General features: G+C 42.5%; 1 protein-coding gene across 1 annotated transcript in view; it reads left to right on the forward strand.

The window, feature by feature from the left end:
• The window catches only part of LOC135213280 (uncharacterized), a 98,820-nt gene that overhangs the window by 9,362 nt on the left and 68,469 nt on the right, over positions 1–20,989 (forward strand). The window contains exon 3 of the mRNA XM_064247261.1: positions 15,654–15,801. Within this exon, the coding sequence (XP_064103331.1) occupies positions 15,654–15,801 (148 nt within the window). The remainder of the gene's footprint in view (positions 1–15,653; positions 15,802–20,989) is intronic.

Consider the following 20,989-nt stretch of genomic DNA (forward strand, 5'->3'; position numbering starts at 1 on the left):
ACCGGAAGATAAGTCGACCCCCCAATTCTGAGTAAATTTTTATGATTTTAACTAATATCGGGTATATTAGTCGACCTATAAAATGTGAGGCCAACCGTACGCTCAAAATAAGCAGCAGGGTAAAACGTATCATATAAAATAACCTGAATGTTATTACGGTACGTATGTTGCTCCACTTACCATAAGAAATACAGGTAATATACTCGGTATATTAACAAATCTGTGTAATATATGAAAGATGAATACCGGCAAATATGATTAGAAATGACGAAACGTCAAGTAATTTTGAAGGATTTTAAATACATATTTACTATTAAATACAATTTTTTTTTATTTTATTTAAAGTGATAAATAAAGATTTCATACCATAAATGTTTTTGAACAATACCCCGCCCCGGTAAATACAAAAACTGTCAGCAGTGAACGCATCCTTCTCAATTACTGTACTACAAATAGCTACGCAATGTTTACACTTGCTGTGCGATTGGGGTTTTTTCAAGTTACTTTGATTTGTTTCATTTTATTTAAGATAATGGATGTTCTAATGTATTATTATTGTCGTATTACAGTGTGAAATGTTTTTAATACTGGTATTTACATACATAATTACCTCAACAAGGCTGTCATTGTTATTAGCCAACTGTAAAGCCTGGATTCCTGTACCGATATGCCAAAATAATAAAGATTCACTTTTTGTTACCGTTAGATAAGTCGACCCCCTAATTTTGGCATGATTTTTTGGGGCTAAAGGGTCGACTTATACGCCGAAATATACGGTAGTTTAGATAGATTAGGAATTTTAATCTTGTGGTGTTGTTTTTTATGGTTGATTGAAAGTGGTCAGGGAAAAGTACCACTTTCAATTCGTAGTGTATAACAAAGTAGTGTGGTCAGGTGGTCGAGATTGGTTGTTTTCATGCTCCTTGTAATGTTTTGGACCTAGGCTCTGTCTTGTAAGAGGGTTAGTCCCCGTTGATACGACAAAGGTGAAGGCTCTACCATGTTAAGTGGATAGCCCCATTGGTACGATCCAAAAATAAGGCTCTGTCGAGTAAGCGGGCTAGCCCCCCATTGACATGATCCAGAAGAGTTCTCAGTGACAGGTCTCATCCTCACTGGAACTCTTGAGGCAAGCAGACTCATAGACAGTACTCATGAAGTCTTCTGCCCAATAAGGTAGGAATCAAGGTATTTAAGTTTATTTATAGTACCTACAACAAAAGTTGTTTTCCATGTTTTTTGAATTGCTATTCATATTGAGTAACTATCTCTTACCCTCCTCCAAGGGTGCCAATCAGCTAAGTATATATCTGCCGGGTAAGTTGCATGTGTAAAAATGAAATTGTTAAGATACAATAAAGTTTTACACATACTTACCTGGCAGATATATACGTTTAATGGCCCACCCATCCTCCCCTCAGGAGATAGGGGGAAGAAAAATTCTGTCAGAAAACGGGAATGATTCCTATTACCGCCACCCAGCGGCGGTAGGGGGTGATCACCTGACTACCTGTAGTGTGCCGCGAGTTTGAATTCTGTCGGACGTCAGAGACATAAGCTAAGTATATATCTGCCAGGTAAGTATGTGTAAAACTTTATTGTATCTTAACAATTTCATTTTGAAACACTACTAAACAACGGAAACAATGACCTTGAAGAGCATGTAGAATTTGATGTGGTTGGGGATGCAGAACCTGACATAACAACACTGGAGTTAAAAAATGCTCTCAAGAGGATGAGAAATGGTAAGGCCCCTGGAGTGGATACAATACCTGCAGAGCTCCTTAAAAACATGGGGGAGGATGGAGTCATCTGGCTACTAGAGCTAATCGACATACTCTGGAATGGGCAAATGCCACCTGAAGACTGGAGAAGAGATCTAATATGCCCAATCTATAAGAAAGGTGACAAGACAAATTGCAGCAATTATAGAGGAATACCACTAATGTCACATATGCTTTTAAAGTATATGAAAGAATACTTGAAACTAGATTGAGAGGATATGTTGAACCAAAGCTGGGTGAATGGCAAAACGGTTTTCGACCAGGAAGAGGGACAACTGATATGATTTTCTCCCTCAAGATGATATTTGAGAAGAGCTGGGAATAGGACAGGGATAGATATATTGCTTTTATAGATCTAGAAAAGGCTTTTGATAGAGTACCAAGAATATGAAAATTATGGGATGCCCTAAAAGACCCCTTACTATGGAATCCCTGAGAAACTTATAAAGAGCCCAATTTATAACACCTATCAAAACATCAGATCCAGAGTAAAAACAAATCAAGAGAATGAAGACTGGTTTGAAATAAAATCAGGAGTAAGACAGGGCAGCGTCCTTTCTCCACTTCTTTTTATATTGTTCTTAGATAAATGTATGAGGGAACTAAGTGAGGATGAAGCTGCAGATATGACCATCAACCTTATGTATGCAGATGACCATGCAATGATAGCCCTCAGCGCAGAATCTCTCCAAGAAAACGTCAACAACTGGAACGCGATCTTAACAGCTAATGGAATGCGGATCAACAAGAATAAGACAGAGATCATGCACCTATCACGAACACCAAGTAACGTAGATGTAGAATTAGAAGGTCAGACATCGAAACAGTGTAGAAATTTCAAATACTTAGGAGTAGAGTTTAGTGACCAAAACGATTCAAAACTGGAAATAACTACCCAAATACAGAAATTCAGTAACAATCTGTATCTGCTCTACCCACTAATGAAAGACAGAAATATACCTCGCAAAGTAAAAACCATAATATACCTCTCTATTTTAAGACCAATATTGACTTATGGCCATGAATCATGGACATTAACATCAAGAACTAGAAGCCAACTTCAAGCAGCTGAAATGAAAGCCGTGAGACTCATAAAAGGTGTAACAAGACTAGATAGGCTACGAAATGAAGACATTAGAAGAGAACTGGGAGTGGAGGGGATACTAGATTTTGTGGAGAGAGGACAGCTTAGATGGTTTGGACACACCAAAAGAATGGAGGAGGAGCGATATCCTATAAGGTTTTTGGAATGGACACCGGAAGGAAGGAGACAGGTAGGAAGACCAAAAATGAGATGGCTACAAAACATAGAGAGAGGAGTAGAGAGGAGAGGCTCTAAGTTTTGCGGGAAGTGAGAGAGGCTCTAGTTTGCGGGAAGTTGATGAGATGAGGCTCTATGATGATCGCCAAGAATGGAGACAGTTCCTGAAGCAGGACGACTGACAGGCCTGGAGGCCTACCTGGCGTCTGGTGAGAAAGGTGAGAAAGGGATGAAGACATTAAGAAGATATGGCAAGAGTATTTTGAACAACTGTTAAATACTGAAAGTGAGAGAGAGGAGATGGGAGAAGCACAGAGGGTGGAGGCACCAGTGATGGAGATACAGGATACAGAAGTGAAGAGAGCATTAAGGAAAATGAAGAATGGTAAAACACCAGGTCCATCAGAGTTCCAAATTGAAATTATCAAATTTATAAGTACAGAGGGGGAGAAACGGATGCTAGATTTATTGAAAGCTATATTTGAAGAGGAAGAAATGCCAAGGGACTGGGAGGAGAGTCTGTATATATATATATATATATATATAGTATATATATATATATATATATATATAATACTATATATATATATATATATATAATATATATATATATATATATATATAGATATATAATACTATATATATATATATATATAGATATATATATATATATATATATATATATATATATATATATATATATATATATATATATATATATATCTATATATATATATATATATATATATATATATATTATATATATATATATATATATATATATATATATAGATATATATATCATATATATATGTATATATATATATATTATATATAGATATATAATATATATATATAAGCAAGAGGAGGGAGATGTCATGGATTGTGGTAACTACAAAGGGAATTAAACTAAAAGAGCATTGATTGAAAGTTTTTAGAGAGGATACTGGATGAGAGATTAAGAGAGATTGTAAAGATCGGAAACAGCAGTTTTTTGTACATGGAACTTACCCAGCAGATATATACTTAGCTATAGACTCCGTCGTCCCCGACAGAAATTCGAATTTCGCGGCACACGCTGCAGGTAGGTCAGGTGATCTACCGCCCCTGCCGCTGGGTGGCAGGAATAGGAACGATTACCGTTCTAGAACCAGATTTTTCTCTGTCGGGTAGTGTCAACATACGTTGTTGCTACCTCCTGACTTGATTTTCGTTTTTTCATCGCCATCGACCTTCTGGGCTGTCTTTTGCAGGGAAGTACTGGGTCTTTGGTTTGGCATACGCTTTTATTAACTTTTTAATGAATTTGGCTTCGAAATTTCGAAGAATATATTATGTGAAACTACCGAATTTTTCGGTAGACACTTACATTTTGCAATAAGGGAAATATTGATTTTTTTTTCACTAATACGTGTATAAGTGTTAGAACTTGATGAAGGAAATATAAGATCTAACTTCCTACTTTAGGAAGTCAGAAAGCATATAACTAAATACGCTTCCTTTAGAAGCTTTAAGAGCTCTCGTACTAACGAGCAGTTAGAGTATTGACAATTCTAGTAGTTGTTGCATCCTCATCACCTTCTTACTCCACAGAATCTACAAATTCATATGTGCAAATTTGAAGATAAATGGATGGAGCTCAAAAGGCGAGCTCTAAAAAGGTAAGAAGTGAATATAGTGTTCCCAGTTGCAGTGGAGGGTGCGTCTGATCGGCTCCGTAGCGCTTCCAGCCTAGACCTCTTCCAAACTCCCAGACCCAGTGGAGGAGGAAAGTCGACAGCCGCAGGAAGGTTAGGGAGAACCCCACCGGTCAGGCGTCCCCTCGGCAGGTTCTGTAGAACGTCCCAGACTGCCAAGGATAGCCATTGATAAGGCATCCTTAAAAAAGTGCGTCTCTTCATCTTACATCCGAAAAGACGAAGAATGTATGTTTGGAGTGATATAGCGCGTTCTCTGAAAAACTAAGAGAACACTGAGCAAGAGCCAGCCGCTGCCAGGAAGCCTGCGTTCCAGCAAGCTAGCGTGAGGTACGTTCCTATAGCCAGCAGCGAGGCGCGTTCCAGCTAACAGACTAGCGCGAGCCGCGTTCCTACAACCAAACGCGAGCCGCGTTCTAGAAAATTTTTCTTGGCGCAAGGCGCCTTCAAAGAGACGAAGCGCCAGCCTGGCGCAAATTGCGCCAGAAAAACAGACGGCTAGAGCAAGGAGCCTTACAGTAGAGTGGCAATCAGAACGATCCTCCATTTGAACGTTTCCGGGCAAGAGGCTCTTTCTAAAAGGGGTCTAGTAGGCGCTCGGAACTGTCAGGGCGCACGGGACCTTCCACGCAAGCGGAACGTTCCAGGAGCGAGTCTCCTTTCTAGCGTGCGGAACATTCCAGGCGCTAGGTGCAAGGATCCAGGCGCCAGAATATCCTTTCTCTATCTGCCTCGGCAGGGAAAGAAGGAATAGTAGAGTATCTGCTGTATGAGAATACGATATGGCAAATCATAAGCACATACCGTAGTTACTTCTTTGCTGAGCAACTCAATTACCAGTACCTTCCTTCCAGGAATTTCCTAGGAAGGACTACGCTTAAAGGGATTGTTAAGACAAACACCTACTTAGCTTCTAGATTTATCGAAGTCTTGTTTCGCTTAGATATGCATTATAAGAACTTCCTGAAGTTCGATAATAATGTTATAAGATTCCTTTATTAAATGGAGTAGCTGGCAACTCTGGGAAGAGTAAGAAGGCCAGTCGGCTAACGAGACTGCTATAGCTTAGACACCAACGCAGTATCATGTAGGTGTCGGTCATGAGTGGTCGGTAACATGTCTCTCTCCTGCGGGATGGAATGAATAACCGTGTCTCTCCCCTACAATCGTGGTTTTAGCCTCGGATTGAGGGGATAGTTAAGCAAACATAAATAAAATATTGTCTGCCTTTTGCTAAGAAGCTTTCAATAAGAAAGATATTACATTTCAATGCTGTTTACCGTAGGTAACATTTTTTTTTAAAGGATTTCTAACGCAGCGAAACTCTATATTGTATAATGCTCTCATGCTTACGAAAGCATGGCTTATTAGAGTACATGCTTAGTGAGAAGATGAATGTAGTAGAGAATTCACTTTAAGACTACGGTATGGTCAAGTCTTATGCACATACCGAGGTTAACTACAGAATTCCTAGTATCCTTACAAAGGTTTCCTAGATTAATGCTGTTTACCACAATGTGACAGTATTATAAAGGATTCTAATACGGCAGCGCGCGATATATATAATTCTCTCATCCTTTCGAGAAACGCACACAACCTTTTAAATTCGGATATTGCTCAAGAGAAGTTGGGTGAGTCGGATGGGAAACATTCTCTTAGTGGCAGGAGTTGTTTCCCTGAATGGACTATACTACGTATATAAAAGTTTTTTCCCACAAGGACGGAATTAACATGTGAAGGATGTCGGTACCATAAAGGCATAGATGTTATGGCACCATAACCTAAAAAGAACTAGAAGGAAGCGCCAGGCTGCGCAAATTGTGCCAGAAGCACCATCCAAGATATTTTCTCGTTTTAGCGAGTTATTAACCTAAGAGAGCCAGTAGCTCTCGGACAGCAGGCTCGGTAACGGCAAGATTCGTTCCTGATTTCGTTACCCATTTAATCGAAAAGGGGTCGCTTACAAGGAATGATGAAATGATTTATTTTAATCACTAGGCCAATTCCACGACTCTCTCATATCGCAAAGAGCATCGAGAATCTCTTTTTCGCCGGTTCGCGTTAACAAAAGAGAACCTATTTGGGAACAGACACGGAACGTAACGATCCTTAAGAGGTTCGATGCAAGATTTTGCATGTCCGTGAGAACCTTCTCGATCGAAGATAATAACTGTTAACGTATGTCTAACATTTATTGAAAAGAGTTGTGAGAACCTGCGGAAAGTCTTCTTCATAGATCTCTGTAAGGTAGAAGACGAACAGGCTTCCTTTAGACTGCTTCTTTTTCCTCGAACCAAGAGAGGTAGCAATATAAGACATCTTTAAATTTAAAGAAGACTTTAGCCTTTTTTCCCCTAGTTATAAATTCTTAACAGATATTAAGATAATTGGGCGTCAAAGGAAGAGAGGAGGTATGCCTCATTTTGGCCTTAGAGAGGTTGGATTCACAGAAGTCACGTTCTTCTCACACATGTTTCGTAAGGCTTTTCCAAGAGTATCTGGATATTCTATCAGAATCTATTATAAATAGACCTATAAAACCTCTCCACTCTGAGTCTGTCCGCGTGCAGACTGACCAGAAGTGGACATGAATGAGAGGTTTTTTCAAGGTAAATGACAATAGTCATGGCTAAGACATAGAATTGCTGCAGATCGTGTTAGGGAATGAGGAAACTGTCCTCTTCCGATACCTCTGTGAACCACATAGCGAGGTTTTTTCTTCACTTTCAGAGGGAAGAATCACCTATGTATATATCTGCTATCAAAGAACGCAGTTAAAGGCCATACTCTGTCTCTACAAAGGGAATTTAGAGATAACAAAGGATTAAGATCTTCGGGATCTTATACGATACCGCAATACGACAAGAGTAGGATATCATGTACTTCGAATGGGGGGATTTTTTTTTTGTGGCCACAGATTCCGTGTTCCGACAAAATGGAACTGCTCCTCATCTGACTTCTTTGAGGATTTGATTTTAAGTTTATGAAGGAAGGAATTCTTTGTTTCTCTTAGCCCTAAACGACCAAGAAGACAAGTGAATTTTTTGTGCATTGGAATCTCGCATCAGATTCAATGGAGACTCGGCAATGGGTTCTTTGCAGCATAGTATGTCGGGCAAAAGAAATAAATCCCTCTATTCCTGACGCAACGCTTTCAGAGAGAAGTTTAGTTGCCCAGGCAGGGTACTTACATTTTCATCTACAGAAAAAGATATGGTTTAAACGTTTGCCTACAGAGTCTTCCGGGTGCGATGAGGGCTCAAAATGCTTCTCAGAAGGTATTCAGAAGGATACAATAAGAGCTAGAAATCAGGGTTCCGCCCAATTTCAGCTCAGTCTCTCCTTCCCTTCCTTCGGGCAAGGATAGGGAAGATTCTGCAACGAGGAACCTCATCGACATGTAAGAAGAGATCTCGTTAGCAAAAGAAGTGTTCACGAAGGATCCTCCTCGGAGGAAGACTCTTCTCTCTCGTGTTGTTAGATATCCTGTCGTCTACTGGGTGTAGCTGACTAAAATCACCTCCCCTGGCCAGGGGCCAAAAAGCTCAAAGGGGAAGAATTTCTTCCACCCTTCTCCAGTCTCCTGATAAACTATGTGGTTGTTCAGGACTCTCGGACAATGTAGCGCCAGCCAAGCGCCAAATGCCAATACAGGCGAAAAACGCCAGAGGCGGACAGTTCCACGGAACTCTGTCATGGTCGGATACTGAGAAGGAGCGGCCTCCAACGTGGCGCAAATGCGCCAGAGGCGAACAAATCGGACAGATATAAGAGTGTCCGTCCGATGTGGACATCGTCAGACAGCCTAGAGACTCTTCCAAGCTCGAAGCTCCAGCAAGTGTGGAGGAGCCAAGCCAGGCGCGAGGTGCCAGCCAGGCTCTAGGAGCCAGCCAGGCTCTAGGAGCCAGCCAGGCTCTAGGAGCCAGCCAGGCTCTAGGAGCCAACCAGGCTCTAGGAGCCAGCCAGGGACTATAGGAGCCCAGCCAGGCTCCTAGGAGCCAGCCAGGCTCTAGGAGCCAGCCAGGCCTTCTTTAGGGAAAAAAAAAAAAAAAAGGGGGGGGGCAGAAAAGCCAGCCAGGCTCTAGGAGCCAGCCAGGCTCTAGGAGCCAGCCAGGCTCTCAGGAGCCAGCCAAGGCTCTAGGAGCAGCCAGGCTCTAGAAGGCCAGCCAGGCGCCATCCAGGTGCCAGGCTCCTTCAAGGCTAGGCTCCAGTCAGGATTGAGGATCCATCCAGACGCAAGGCTCCTTCCAGTTAAAGAGAAACCTAAAGCTCTGTCATGTAAGAGGGCTAGTCCCCATTGATATGATACAGGTAAGGCTCTGCCATGTAAGTGGGTCAGCCCCCATTGGCACGATCCGAGAAGGCTCTGTCGTGTAAGCGGGCTAGCCCCCATTGACATGATCCAGAAGGGTTTGTCAGTCATAGGTCCCTACCTCGCTGAAACTCTTGAGGCATGCAGACTCATAGACAGTAATCATGAAGTCTTCTGCCAGGCTCCAGGTGCCTTCCAGGCGCAAGGCACCAGCCAGACGCAAGGCTCCAGCCAGGCGCGAGGCGCTAGCCAGGAAAGAGGAGCCAATCAGGCACCAGCCAGGCGCGAGGGCCAGCCAGGCGCAAGGCGCCATCTAGGCGCGAGGCTCCAGCCAGGCTCTAGGCGCATTCAGGCGCAGGGCTCAGCCGGCGCAAGGCTCCAGCCAGGCGCGAGGCGCTAGACAGGCGCTAGGCGCCTGCAAGCGCTAGCCAGGCTCCAGGCTTCACCCAGAAGAGATCTATATCAAAGAACGCCCTGGCCTTCTTTGAGACATTGTGATCTCCTAAGCACTTGATAAGTGCATTGATGATTCCTTCAAACAGCTGAGAATTAAAAGCGCATGAAGTGCGAGCTTTTCCGAATTCTTGTTCTTTCCCTAACAATATGTCATAAGGACATATTAGCTGTCACAATACGGGAGATGCAACTCTGTGTTTGACTTCCATTATCGAAGGATGTCAAGATAACCTTCGAGGGATCCTTCTCTCTTGGTTGATACGGGGGTCTGCGGATACATTGCTGGGATAGGGAGCAGATACTGATCCTTAACTAGTGAGTTAAATTTTATTTAACGTCGTGTTTTTTCTTTGGGTTGTTTGAAAGGAGTTTGTAGATAACTCTTTTCAACTTAAGCACTAACCCTCGTGTTAGGATCAGGTGATCGGGATCGGTGTTGTGCTCCTTAATTATGCCACTAGGCATAGGCATATTGTCATGTAAGAGGCCTCTGGTCGAGTAAATGGATAAGACCCCATCGACAGACCCACAAGAACTCTTAGCCATAGGTCACATCCTCGCTGAGGCTCTTGAGGCGAAGCAGATTCCTAGGCATTAGCCATGGAGGCTTCCGCCTGATCAAGTAGGAACCAAGGTTTTATTTATTTATTACCTACAACGTATGTTGTTTACCTGTCTATTCAGTAAATAGTTGTCTCTTTCCACCACCAAGGGTGTCAATCAGCTAAGTATATATCTGCTGGGTAAGTTCCATGTACAAAAATGATATTGTTAAGATACAATAAAGTTTTGTACATACTTACCTGGCAGATATATACGATTGATGGCCCACCCAACCTCCCCATCAGGAGACAGGTGGAAGAGAAAATCTGGTTCTAGAACGGTAATCGTTCCTATTACCTGCCACCTAGCGGCAGGGGCGGTAGATCACCTGACCTACCTGCAGCGTGTGCCGCGAAATTCGAATTTCCTGTCGGGACGACGGAAGTCTATAGCTAAGTATATATCTGCCAGGTAAGTATGTACAAAACTTTATTGTATCTTAACAATATCATATTTATTCATGAGAGGAAGAGGGACAGTGGATGCCATCTTCATAGTAAGACAGCTACAGGAAAAGAAGCTAGAGGGAAACCAGGAGCTCTGTTGTGCAATTTATAGATCAAGAGAAAGCATATGTTTGAGGAAAAAGAAAGTCCTAGAAAAGTTGGATAGACTGGTTGAGATGATATACGTATAAAACAGGAAGCGCAGAAGTAGTAACAGCAGTTGGGGAAACAGAAAACTTTGAAGTTGGTGTTGGATTACACCAGGGGTCAGCATTAAGCCTATTTTTGTTTGTGCTGGTCATGGATGTGTTAAGTGAAGAGATCAGGAATGAAGAGCTGTGGGAGTTGTTGTATGCCGATCATCTGGTGATTACTGCGGAAAATGAGGAGGACCTACAGAGAAGGGTTGGAGAGTGGCAGGAGTCTTTAGAGAGGGGTGGCTTAAAGGTGAATGTGAATGAAACATAATTTTTGCTGAGCAGTAGGGATGATAGAGACAGAATAGTAATACAAGAAAGAAGAGGCCCTATTATAAAACAGGATGTGAGGCTGAAGTTGACAGTAGGATAAAAGCTGCATGGGGAAGTGGAGAGAGGTAGCTGGAATAGTAAGTGATAAGAAAATGCCAATCAAGCTCAAAGTCAAGATCTATAACACAGTGATAAGACCAGTGTTGATTTATGGAGCAGAAACATAGGCTCTAAGAAGAAAAGAGGAAGAAAAACTTGAGAACAGAGATGAGAATGCTGAGGTCGATTATGGGAATATTGCTGCTTGAGAGATTGGAAAATGATGAAATAAGAAGAAGGGCAGGCTTAGGAAAGATTACAGAGGTGATAAGAGAATCATGATTGAGTTAGTATGGGCACGTGTTGAGGATGGATGATGAGGGGGGAGTGAAGAGGGCTTGGGAAGAAACTGTTAGAGGAAGAAGGTCGAGAGGGAGACAGAGAATTAGATGGCGAGGTAAGGTGAAGGAAGATATGGAGAGAAGAGGTTTGATGGAGGTTAATGACTTTGATAGAAGGCAGTGGAGAAGGTACATCAGGCAACCGACCCCTTAATGTATGGATAACGGTGGGAAAGAAGATCTTTTGAATTTTAACCTAGCCTAATCTAGCTTTCTTTACACAATCTACCCACCTGTACGTGTTCTCCAATATACCAGTATACTCCCGCTAAAACCTTCGAACAACACCACAACAAGACTTACAACCCAAAAACTCTTACTCAACACAGAGCTCTCGCCCACCAACCAAACAGCACACGCACGTGTCTCCTTCTCCCCGTGTTATTGTTTACATCCAATAGACGTCGCTGCCATCTTGTCTTCTATGACGTCACATCCTATGACGTCCCAACACAACTTAAATACATCAATAGACACCTTCTAAAATCAACCATATGCTGCCCATACATAGGACATTCACCATATTTTGACATTACAGAAAATAACAATAACAATAAAAACGAATTAATTGACTAAACTGATGTATAATATATAATCAGATCTGGGCACTGATTAAGAAGAGGCGATAAGGGATGGTTCTACAGAACTGGCTTTGCTTTATTATTATTTTTCTTTTGCTGAGCATCCTGAAGAAAAGAGATTTGTGTTCATTCACTACCAAAGACATGACTACAACACAGGAGTCCTCACTGTTGTTTGCTTCATTGGACAAGAAGCACCTGTTCCCACAAAATATAGTGCAAAAGATTTTGTCTTCTTTTCAAAAGAAATCGACCAATGACCTTTTGGTGCAATTGTTGAAACGTCCCAAGGAATCCCAGTCTAATGCCAATAAGTGGTTTTTGCATTTCCAACCCATCTTTTTGTGGGGAAAGACAGAAGATTCAGCAAAGACCTTTTCAAACCTGTGACTCCTCCTCCAAGTCTATCAAGAAAACAACATTCAAGCCAGCGAACAAGAAATGAAGAAATTGTTCTTAGCCTGTTTTGCCAGACTGGGCCTTTTATGGAGGGAAAGGAGTCTCAGAGGTGTGGAACCTTGAGTAGTCAAGGTATTGGAACAAGGTTATGTCATTCCCTTCAAAGAAAGCCCACCTTTGGCCAGATAGCCAATAGTATTACAACCCTACTCAGTGAAATTAAAGAAATTTACGGCCCTCTCTCGAGAGGTAGAGTTACAACTTCTCAAAGGAGCAGTTGAAGTAGTGGAAGATCAAAACTTGGTGGGTTTTAGTCATCAAGGGCCTGAAGGCCCATTTTGGATGTCAGTGCCTTTAATTGTTTTGTTTTCAAGACGAAATTACACATGGAGACAAATCAGTCAATTATGTCTGCCATCCATCTGGGTGACTGGATGATGACTTTGGACATGAAGGATGCTTACTTTCACATCCCTGTGCATCCAGATTCCAGAAAGTTCCTCAGTTTCGGGCGCTATGTTTTGACCTGTTGATGGCACCACAGGTCTTTGCTTGTATCTTAGCACCTCTTGCAAAGTGGCTTCATCTAATAGGTATAAACATCTCATTTTGTTTAAATGACTGGCTTTTTAGAGCCCAGTTGAAGGACAAATACACAGAAGACCTGTCAAAAATTCTCATATTAAGAAATGAAGTATTTTAATGAACACCGAGAAATCTCAGATCATTCTCACTCAACAGATTCATTATTTGCATGTGACTCTGGACTCTCTGACTTTTCAGCTTTTTTATCCCCCTTCAAGAATGCTAGAATGCTTGGCAGCTCAATGGATAAGCCTACTAGGAACGCTGGCTTTAGTAGAAAAATTTGTGAAGCTATGAAGATTTCACGTCGGCCACTATTTTATCTGAAAACAAATTGGAGCAAGAAAACACAAGCAGACTTGTTCATGTTCCCGATAATGATGGAAATCAAACAAGATATTCATTGGTGGTCGTTAGAAGAAAGACTTCGGGAAGGGAAGTCTCTCCCCCCCATTGAGCCCAGACATAGACTTGTACTCCAATGCCTCAGACTTGGGTTGGGGAGCTCATCTGGGGGACAGAGAAGTCTTGGGGACATGGTCAGAAGTGTTCAGAAATTCCCACATAAACATGAAAAAGTAGGAGGCGATCCACCTAGGATTGCAAGCCTTTTCCTTCCTTGGTCATGGGAAAAGAGTGACAATTCATTCTGACAACATGACAGCTCTGTCGTAATCAGGAAAAGAGGGAGAACTCACTCATTTTCCCTTTACCAAGAAACCTAGTTGTCTGCTCTGGCTCTGACAGGGTACAGACTGTTGAGTGCCTCCTTAGATCAAAGGTGTTTTTGAGAAGAGTTGCGAAGGCTATTACGCAATGCAGACGACCTTCTTATAATAAGCTGTAGCAATCAAAATGGTGCAATTTCAGAAGATGGTGCAGTCAACAAAATGTCTCTTCTGAGACCACTTTAAGCCATATACTAGCTGACTTCCTACTTAACATAGATCATCCAAGAAGTTATCTACATCAACGATCAAAGGCTATAGATCTATGCTTAGTTCTGTTATTAGATCATTTGATTCTACAAAACAAGTTAGCTTGGACACCATTTTTTGGAATCCAGACGTTATCCTGAAATGGATTTCAGGACCACCCTACGAATCTCTTTGGTCTGCTTTGCTAGGGAACTTAACCAAGAGGACTTATTTTCCTGGAAGCTTTGGCAACAGCCAAGCGTATTAGCGAAATGCAAGCAATGGATAGCAGAATTGGATTTTCACAAGATGTATATTCCTTCACACTGGGGTTCCTGGCTAAGAATGAGGATCCATCTAACCCTTGGCCTCGCTCTTTCACCATCAAGAATTTGATTGATATTCTTGGGCCTGAGGAGAAGAGGCTCCTGTGCCCAGATAGAGCCTTGAGGTATTACCTTCAAAGAACAGAAGAAGTTAGAGGTACTTCAGATCTCCCCTGGTGTTTGGTTAGAAATCCCTTTTGTCTGCTCTCCAAAAATGCCAGTTAGAAAAACGTTTTGTCTGCTCTCCAAAAATGCCTTATCCCTCTTTCTAAGGAGTTTAATCACAGAGGCTCATACAGAGATCCAAGAAGATACACTGTCATCTATTAAAGTCAAGGCTCATGAGGTGAGGGCTTTAGTGACTTCTCCCACCTTCAGATGTAATATGTCTTTCGCCAAGGTTGTGCAAGCAATGTTCTGGAGGTGTAGGTCCATACTATTTGCTTCACACTACGTGAAGGAGGTGGAGACTAATCTTCGAAAATTGCAATACTTTAGGACTGTTATCTGTGGCTGGCAGGGTGTTGGGAGAGGAGGCAAAGGGAATCTGATTTCCCTTTGCTTCTCTTCGCCTTGATATAAGATATCATGTTTTTTGGGAAGCCTGGAGGAACATTTGTGGCTAGAGTGCCTAACAGTTCCTTTTTAGTGGTTGGGTTGTGACAATTTTTAATGGTTATGGTGTAGCTATGGTGTTGTGTTTTTATTCTGGTCTTTGCCCAGAGGAAGGGTATCTTTTGTACCTTTGCAAGCCACAAGTGTATACTTCCCTCACTCCAAAACTTATACTCATATAGAGGCAACGCTAGGCTGTACAGCCAGGCTCTCTATGGGTCAAGTGGAACACCGACTGGAGGCAGTACTACCTATCGGCAGTGCTCCCTTGCCAAGTAAGGAAACAACAAGCATTTTTTATTGTTATTTCAATTCATTGTCCAATGTAATGCCTTGAGATAGAATGTGTCCATGGATCCCACCTCCTTTCAGTGTGGAATCAGCTATGTAATTACTGGGTAAGTTACTTATACAAAAATGATATTTTTATACAGAAAATAAGGTTTTTTATTTACTTACCCAGTAATTACATGATCGGAGCCCTCCCCCCGCATGGACATAAGAATACAAAACGAATTAAGGCTCTCTGCCAAGTTGTTCCCTCTCTCAGTCCCAGTTGTGGGCATGGCATTTTAATTACACCTGAACCAGAACCAACGCTACTGCAAATTTTCAAATTATAAGCTGCCATATGAAGGAAGCTCTTAGCTATGTAATTAGTGGGTAAGTATATACAAAACCTTATTTTATTATAAAAAATATATTCAAATGCTGTGTTTTTTTTTTAAATTTGTAAATTATTAAACTTACCAATGCCACAGACAAATATTCATACTAATTGCACTATATATATATTTATTCCAGCAAGTTCTTGATGAAGTTAGTGAAGAGCAGCCTATTGTTGTGGTTTTTCCTGAAGTAAATTTTAAAGCATTGCAGATTGTTATTACTTACATGTATCTTGGTCAGGTGAGTAATGTAATTCAATGCATTTTATTTCTGTTGATATAAGTCACTGTATTTCAAATTTACCATATTTTGACAGTAAGCAGTAAAAAAATCAGCTACAGTTGATATATACTGAGACTTCTAACCCCTTGTGGGGTGGGGACTCATGTGGATATGAACTGTGGATCTTGCTTCATTACAATTTATAGAACAATCAAAATCTCTCAAATGTTCCATTGAATTACTGTGTGTACCGTTGTTTTGAGTTTCAGTGTTTTTCACCAGCAATAAATGTTAAAATGCCACAAAAATACATAAAGCAGTGAAAAGTGCCAAATCACATAAAAACATATGTTAAAATGTATAAAGTATACCGTATAGTACTATACTTGTGTAACACACGATCTCGCATATCATGCAACCCCCCAATTTTCACCCTTAAAAAATTATTTTATCACGTGTCTCACGTATCATGCGGGTTAAATTTACGAGACCAAATAACAATAGGCTAACCTCTTTTCCTTCTCTTTATCTATTTTATTTTTTAATTAGGCTAACCCCTTTTCCTCCATCTCTTTATCTATCCCAGCTTAAATTTTATATCTCGTGTATGATGCAACCCCCTTAAGATTAGCTCCAAAATTAGGTCTTCAAAAGTCACATGATATGCAAGTATATACGGTATATATATCTGTACTACATATGTTAATATAATGTACAGTATACTGTACACTGAATAAAACCATTTAAAAGATTAAAAATATGGGAACAATTTTGTCGTAGTACATGTTTTTTGGCTATATGTAATAGTTCTAGCTTTAAGCCTTGTGCTTGAGCACATGTTACGTTCTATTTATGTGCAACAATGTTAAGCACTTTGATACTACCCATCAGGTTGGTATAGTAAAGTATACAGTGCTTATATATAGATTTTTTCATTTCCCTTTTTTTCATTATTATCATTGATATACATATATGCAGATTTATTACAAAGGCAGAATAATGTTTAGTTATTGGATGACATATTGTACATGAGGTGTATATAGAAGATTACAGGTTATCAAGGTCAATTTAAAAAGGCATGTTTGACTAGTTCTCAGTGAATATTTGTGCAGTTTGGTTTGCAGTGCTAAAGATTTTCCAGTTCATCCAATATCTTTTTTTTTTTTTTTTTAATCACAATTTTTACAAGGAATTTTATGTATGCAGCCAGAAACATAATTTTGAGTTCCTTGTGACCAAACCCTTAATATTGAAATGACTGAAAATAACATTTAGTATGTTGAAAATTAAAAATTTGGGGAATCTCAAAATTTAATTTAAGTAACTTACCCAGTAATTACTACTTAGCTAATTAGTTTTTACTCAACGGCAACTTAAAACTTAAAGATTAGCAGTAGCAATGGTCTTTTGTTTATGCAGGTTAATAGCCCCACACACTTTCAGGCTAAGCGAGGAACACCTATAACCCAGAGCTCAATTTGTTTCTGCTGGCTTAAGACCCCACACAGTGTTAAAGTCACAGCTGATTTTTAGATTATTGTTGGATGTTTTCACCTTGGAGAAGTATTTTAACATGGTAGCCATTGGTATTGATTAGTTAGTCAGCAATTCAGTTCCTTTGATTAGTGATTTTTTTCTGATTTAGGTAGTATCGATTTTGACTTTACTAGTTGACTATGTTTAGACACTAGTTCTAGTATTCGCTTTGCTGCAATACTCGGCTTACTAAAGCCAGCTTTGCTGCAATACTCAGCTTACTATAGACAGTTATGACTCTCATACTTTGTGTACATTTTGCAGGGGACAGGTATGTTCTAGCAAATTCACTTGTGAGGAATGTAAGGGGTGGGGTGAAAAAATTTGGAAAACTTTAGCTTCTCACCTTACAAAGCTAGAGAGACCGTAAGAGGAAAGCAGTGTCTAGAGCAGAAATAAAATCATTAGCTTGCCAGGGTGGTACTTAATCTAATTCAAATAAGGTTAATGTTTCTGTTGTCTCTTCTCCTGTTAAATTACTTTCTCCCATTTCCAGTCCTCCTCCAAATTCACCTGCTTTGTTTCGTAGCTCCCACACTTCTGAGCCAGATCACCTCGCCAGCATCAAGTCTAGCTTTGACCACGCAGTGGCTCATATAGGGGAATCGATGCGTTTCCTCTTTGGTGACAAAGTTGTTAGTGAAGTGAATGTGGAGGAGGTGCCTGTCCAACCCACTGACTCCTAGGCATAGGTCACTACCGTACTCCTCCAAACCCAGAAGGAGGCATACTGGAGGCCCAAGGGAGGTCGGTGGGGTCTGCCGATGAGCAGTCGCCCCCCTCAGTTGTGCCTGTTGCGTTCTAAGTTGCAACAAAAGATGACCATTGGAAGGTGTCTCAGAGGCATTTCATCAGCTTTTGTCAAGCTTGAGTGATTCGAGTCCTTCTAAAGGGCTTCAGTGGCATTTCTGCAGTGCCAAGATTTTCTCTTAAGCGTGCCTCTGCTCGGGAGCGCCCACAGTCTTCTTCAGGATATCGGACAGACAGTGAGTACCTGATGGTGGAGGAGCGCCCAGTTGCTTACAAGTGGTCATTAGCATCTGAGCGCCCACCTGTGTTGGAACACCGTATCTTACCAGATAGCCCAGGAGTAGAAGAGCACCTGGGTTTGGTTGAGTGCCCAAGTGCCCAGTTGCTGCAGAGCGCCCAGTTGGTGACGAGTGCCCAGTTTCTTCCGAGCGTCAGGTAGTGTCAAAGAGTCCAATGACCCTCAGACGTCCACACCAGGCTGGACCCCCAGTGTTTTTGGATTGTAAGACAGTAGTTCCCATTCCATCGACTGTATCTGGTCTGGCCTCTTCTACCCCGTCTTAGGCTATGATTCCCTCTGCTTGTAAGAATCAAGATCCTGTGTTGGCACCCGTACAGAAGCAGTTGGATAACATCCTTGGACTTCTTAAGAAAGTTTTGTCGTCTTCAGGAGCTCCACCTTTGGATCTTTCACTTTCCTCAATTTTTTTAGATGAAGAGGATTTTAGTCGTGAGGAAGTTCTTACTGCATATGCATCCTTACTCAGGTATATTTATTACACAGTTTCCCAGATTTCTTCACTCTGGTACTCCTGCTTCTCCTGCTTCCTCATTTATGATGATTAACCACCCAGTGGGTGTGATTAAGCTTCCAAAGATGGTGCTCTCTTAGATTCCAAGAAGGCACTTGGCGAAGTTGGCAACTGACTGTTGGAAAAGAGACGGCAAGGAAAGGCTTCCTTCAGTATTCCACCCTCTCACTTCCGTGGGAGTGGCTCCTCCTCCTGAGGGGATTCTCCAGTCTTATTGACTCTGCTTGTAAATCAGCTTTCTCTTTGGCAAAAATAATGTTTTTTGTACATGAACTTTCCTGTCAGATATATACTTAGCATTAGTCTCCGACGTTCCCGACAGAATTTCAAATCTCGCGGCACACGCGACAGGTAGGTCAGGTGGTCTATCCTTCCCGCCGCTGGGAGGCGGGTGTATGAACTAATCCTGTTTTCTAATCAGATTTTCTCTGTCGCTGGGACCGGCAACAATTGTTGTGGGTTCCTCCTGATAGTCGATTTCGCTCTCGTTTGCCTGGGATCTTTTTGGACTGATTTTTTGGTGAAGTACTGGATCTTTTTGGCTTGGCATACACTTTTTGTGGACTGTTTTGATTTTGCTCTGGATTTTTCCTTAAATATGTCTGATTTGGATTCTGTTGCTAAGACACCTGTTATGTTTAGGGTTTGTTCAGTAGTTGTATGTAAGTGAGGTTGCCGAAGGCTTCGGTGGACCCTCACACTGTTTGTATGAGGTGTAGGGGGAATGAGTGTTCATTTATTAACCCATGTAAGGAATGTGAGGGATTGAATGAGGATGAGTGGAAGTCTCTTTCTTCCTACTTAAGGAAGTTAGAGAGAGATAGGGTGCGTAAAGCTTCCTCTCGAAGCTCGAGTATGTCTCGCATTAGCGAGTTAGAATCGGATCCTAACCCTCTCGTAGAAGTAGAACCTCCTTGCCCTGTTTCAGTTCCTGCTCCCCGCGCCGAAGCTGAGGATACGTCTTCGGAGGCGGCTGCGTTGAAAGCTACGATTCGCAGCATGGAGCTCAAGATCCGCTCCTTGGAACAAGGTAGGAATGGCAGTGATAGTGATCTGTGCAGTGCCCCCAGTGTTGTGGAGGGGGTGTCTGACCGGCTCCGTAGTGCTTCCAGGCCTAGACCTCTTCCAAACTCCCAGACCCAGTGGAGGAGGAAAGTCGACAGCCGCAGGAAGGCTAGGGAGAGCCCCCACGGTCAGGCATCCCTTCGGCAGATCCTGATGTGCATTCCCAGGCTGCCTCGGATCGTATCAAGCAGGACATCCTTCGCCAATGCTTCTCCTCGTCTGCTTCGCCCTCACCGAAGCGAGGATGGAACTCCCCGGATGCTTCACGCCCTTTGAAGAGAGCTTGGAAGGCGCCCTGCAGCTCTTTTGCTTCCAGCCCGAAAGTTTTTCCAGAGGAGCCTTCGCTGGATGTGAAGAGGCCCAGGAGATCTTGTGACTGCCCTTCTCCGCGCGCGCCTCACTCTGCTTCTCCGGAAGAGGAGCCTGTGAAGTCTCCTGCTAGTATTCTCGCCGGGCTCCAAGCTCAGATTTCGGCCCTCGCTGACTCCTTGGCCGGTAGTTCTCGTAGGAGGAAGGACGTTTCTTTTCCAGTCAAGAAATCCAGGCGCCCTTCTTCCGACGTATGCTCTTCTCTACGTAGGCTCTCTTTGCCGGATGTTGCGGCTTCTTCCGAGCGAGGGGTTTCTCACGAGAAGCTCCCCTCTCCTGGCTGCCTCTCCTCCTCTTCCAGGCGCCAGGCAGCTGGCAGGCACTCTTTGGCTGACGACCGCTCTTCGCCAGACAGGCTCCGTTCGCCTGGCAGACGCTCTTCTCCTGTCAGGCACTCGTCCCCAAGTGTGCGCCATTCGCTGGACAGGCGCGCTTTACAGGACAGGCGCCAATCTTACTCCTTCCAGGCGCTCTTCTCCTCGCAGGCGCCAAGAGCCTCGCAGGCGCCAATCGCCTGGTAGGCGCTCATCGCCTGGCAGCCGCTCTCCTCTGGATAGGCGCCAAGAGCCTCGTAGGCTCCTCTCTCCTGTTAGGCGCTCTTCACCTGGGAGCCGCTCTCCTCTTGACAGGCGCCAAGAGCCTCGCAAGCGCCTTTCGCCTAGTAGCCGCTCTCC

Source organism: Macrobrachium nipponense, chromosome 42 (assembly GCF_015104395.2).
Source record: "Macrobrachium nipponense isolate FS-2020 chromosome 42, ASM1510439v2, whole genome shotgun sequence".
Classification (NCBI taxonomy): domain Eukaryota; kingdom Metazoa; phylum Arthropoda; class Malacostraca; order Decapoda; family Palaemonidae; genus Macrobrachium; species Macrobrachium nipponense.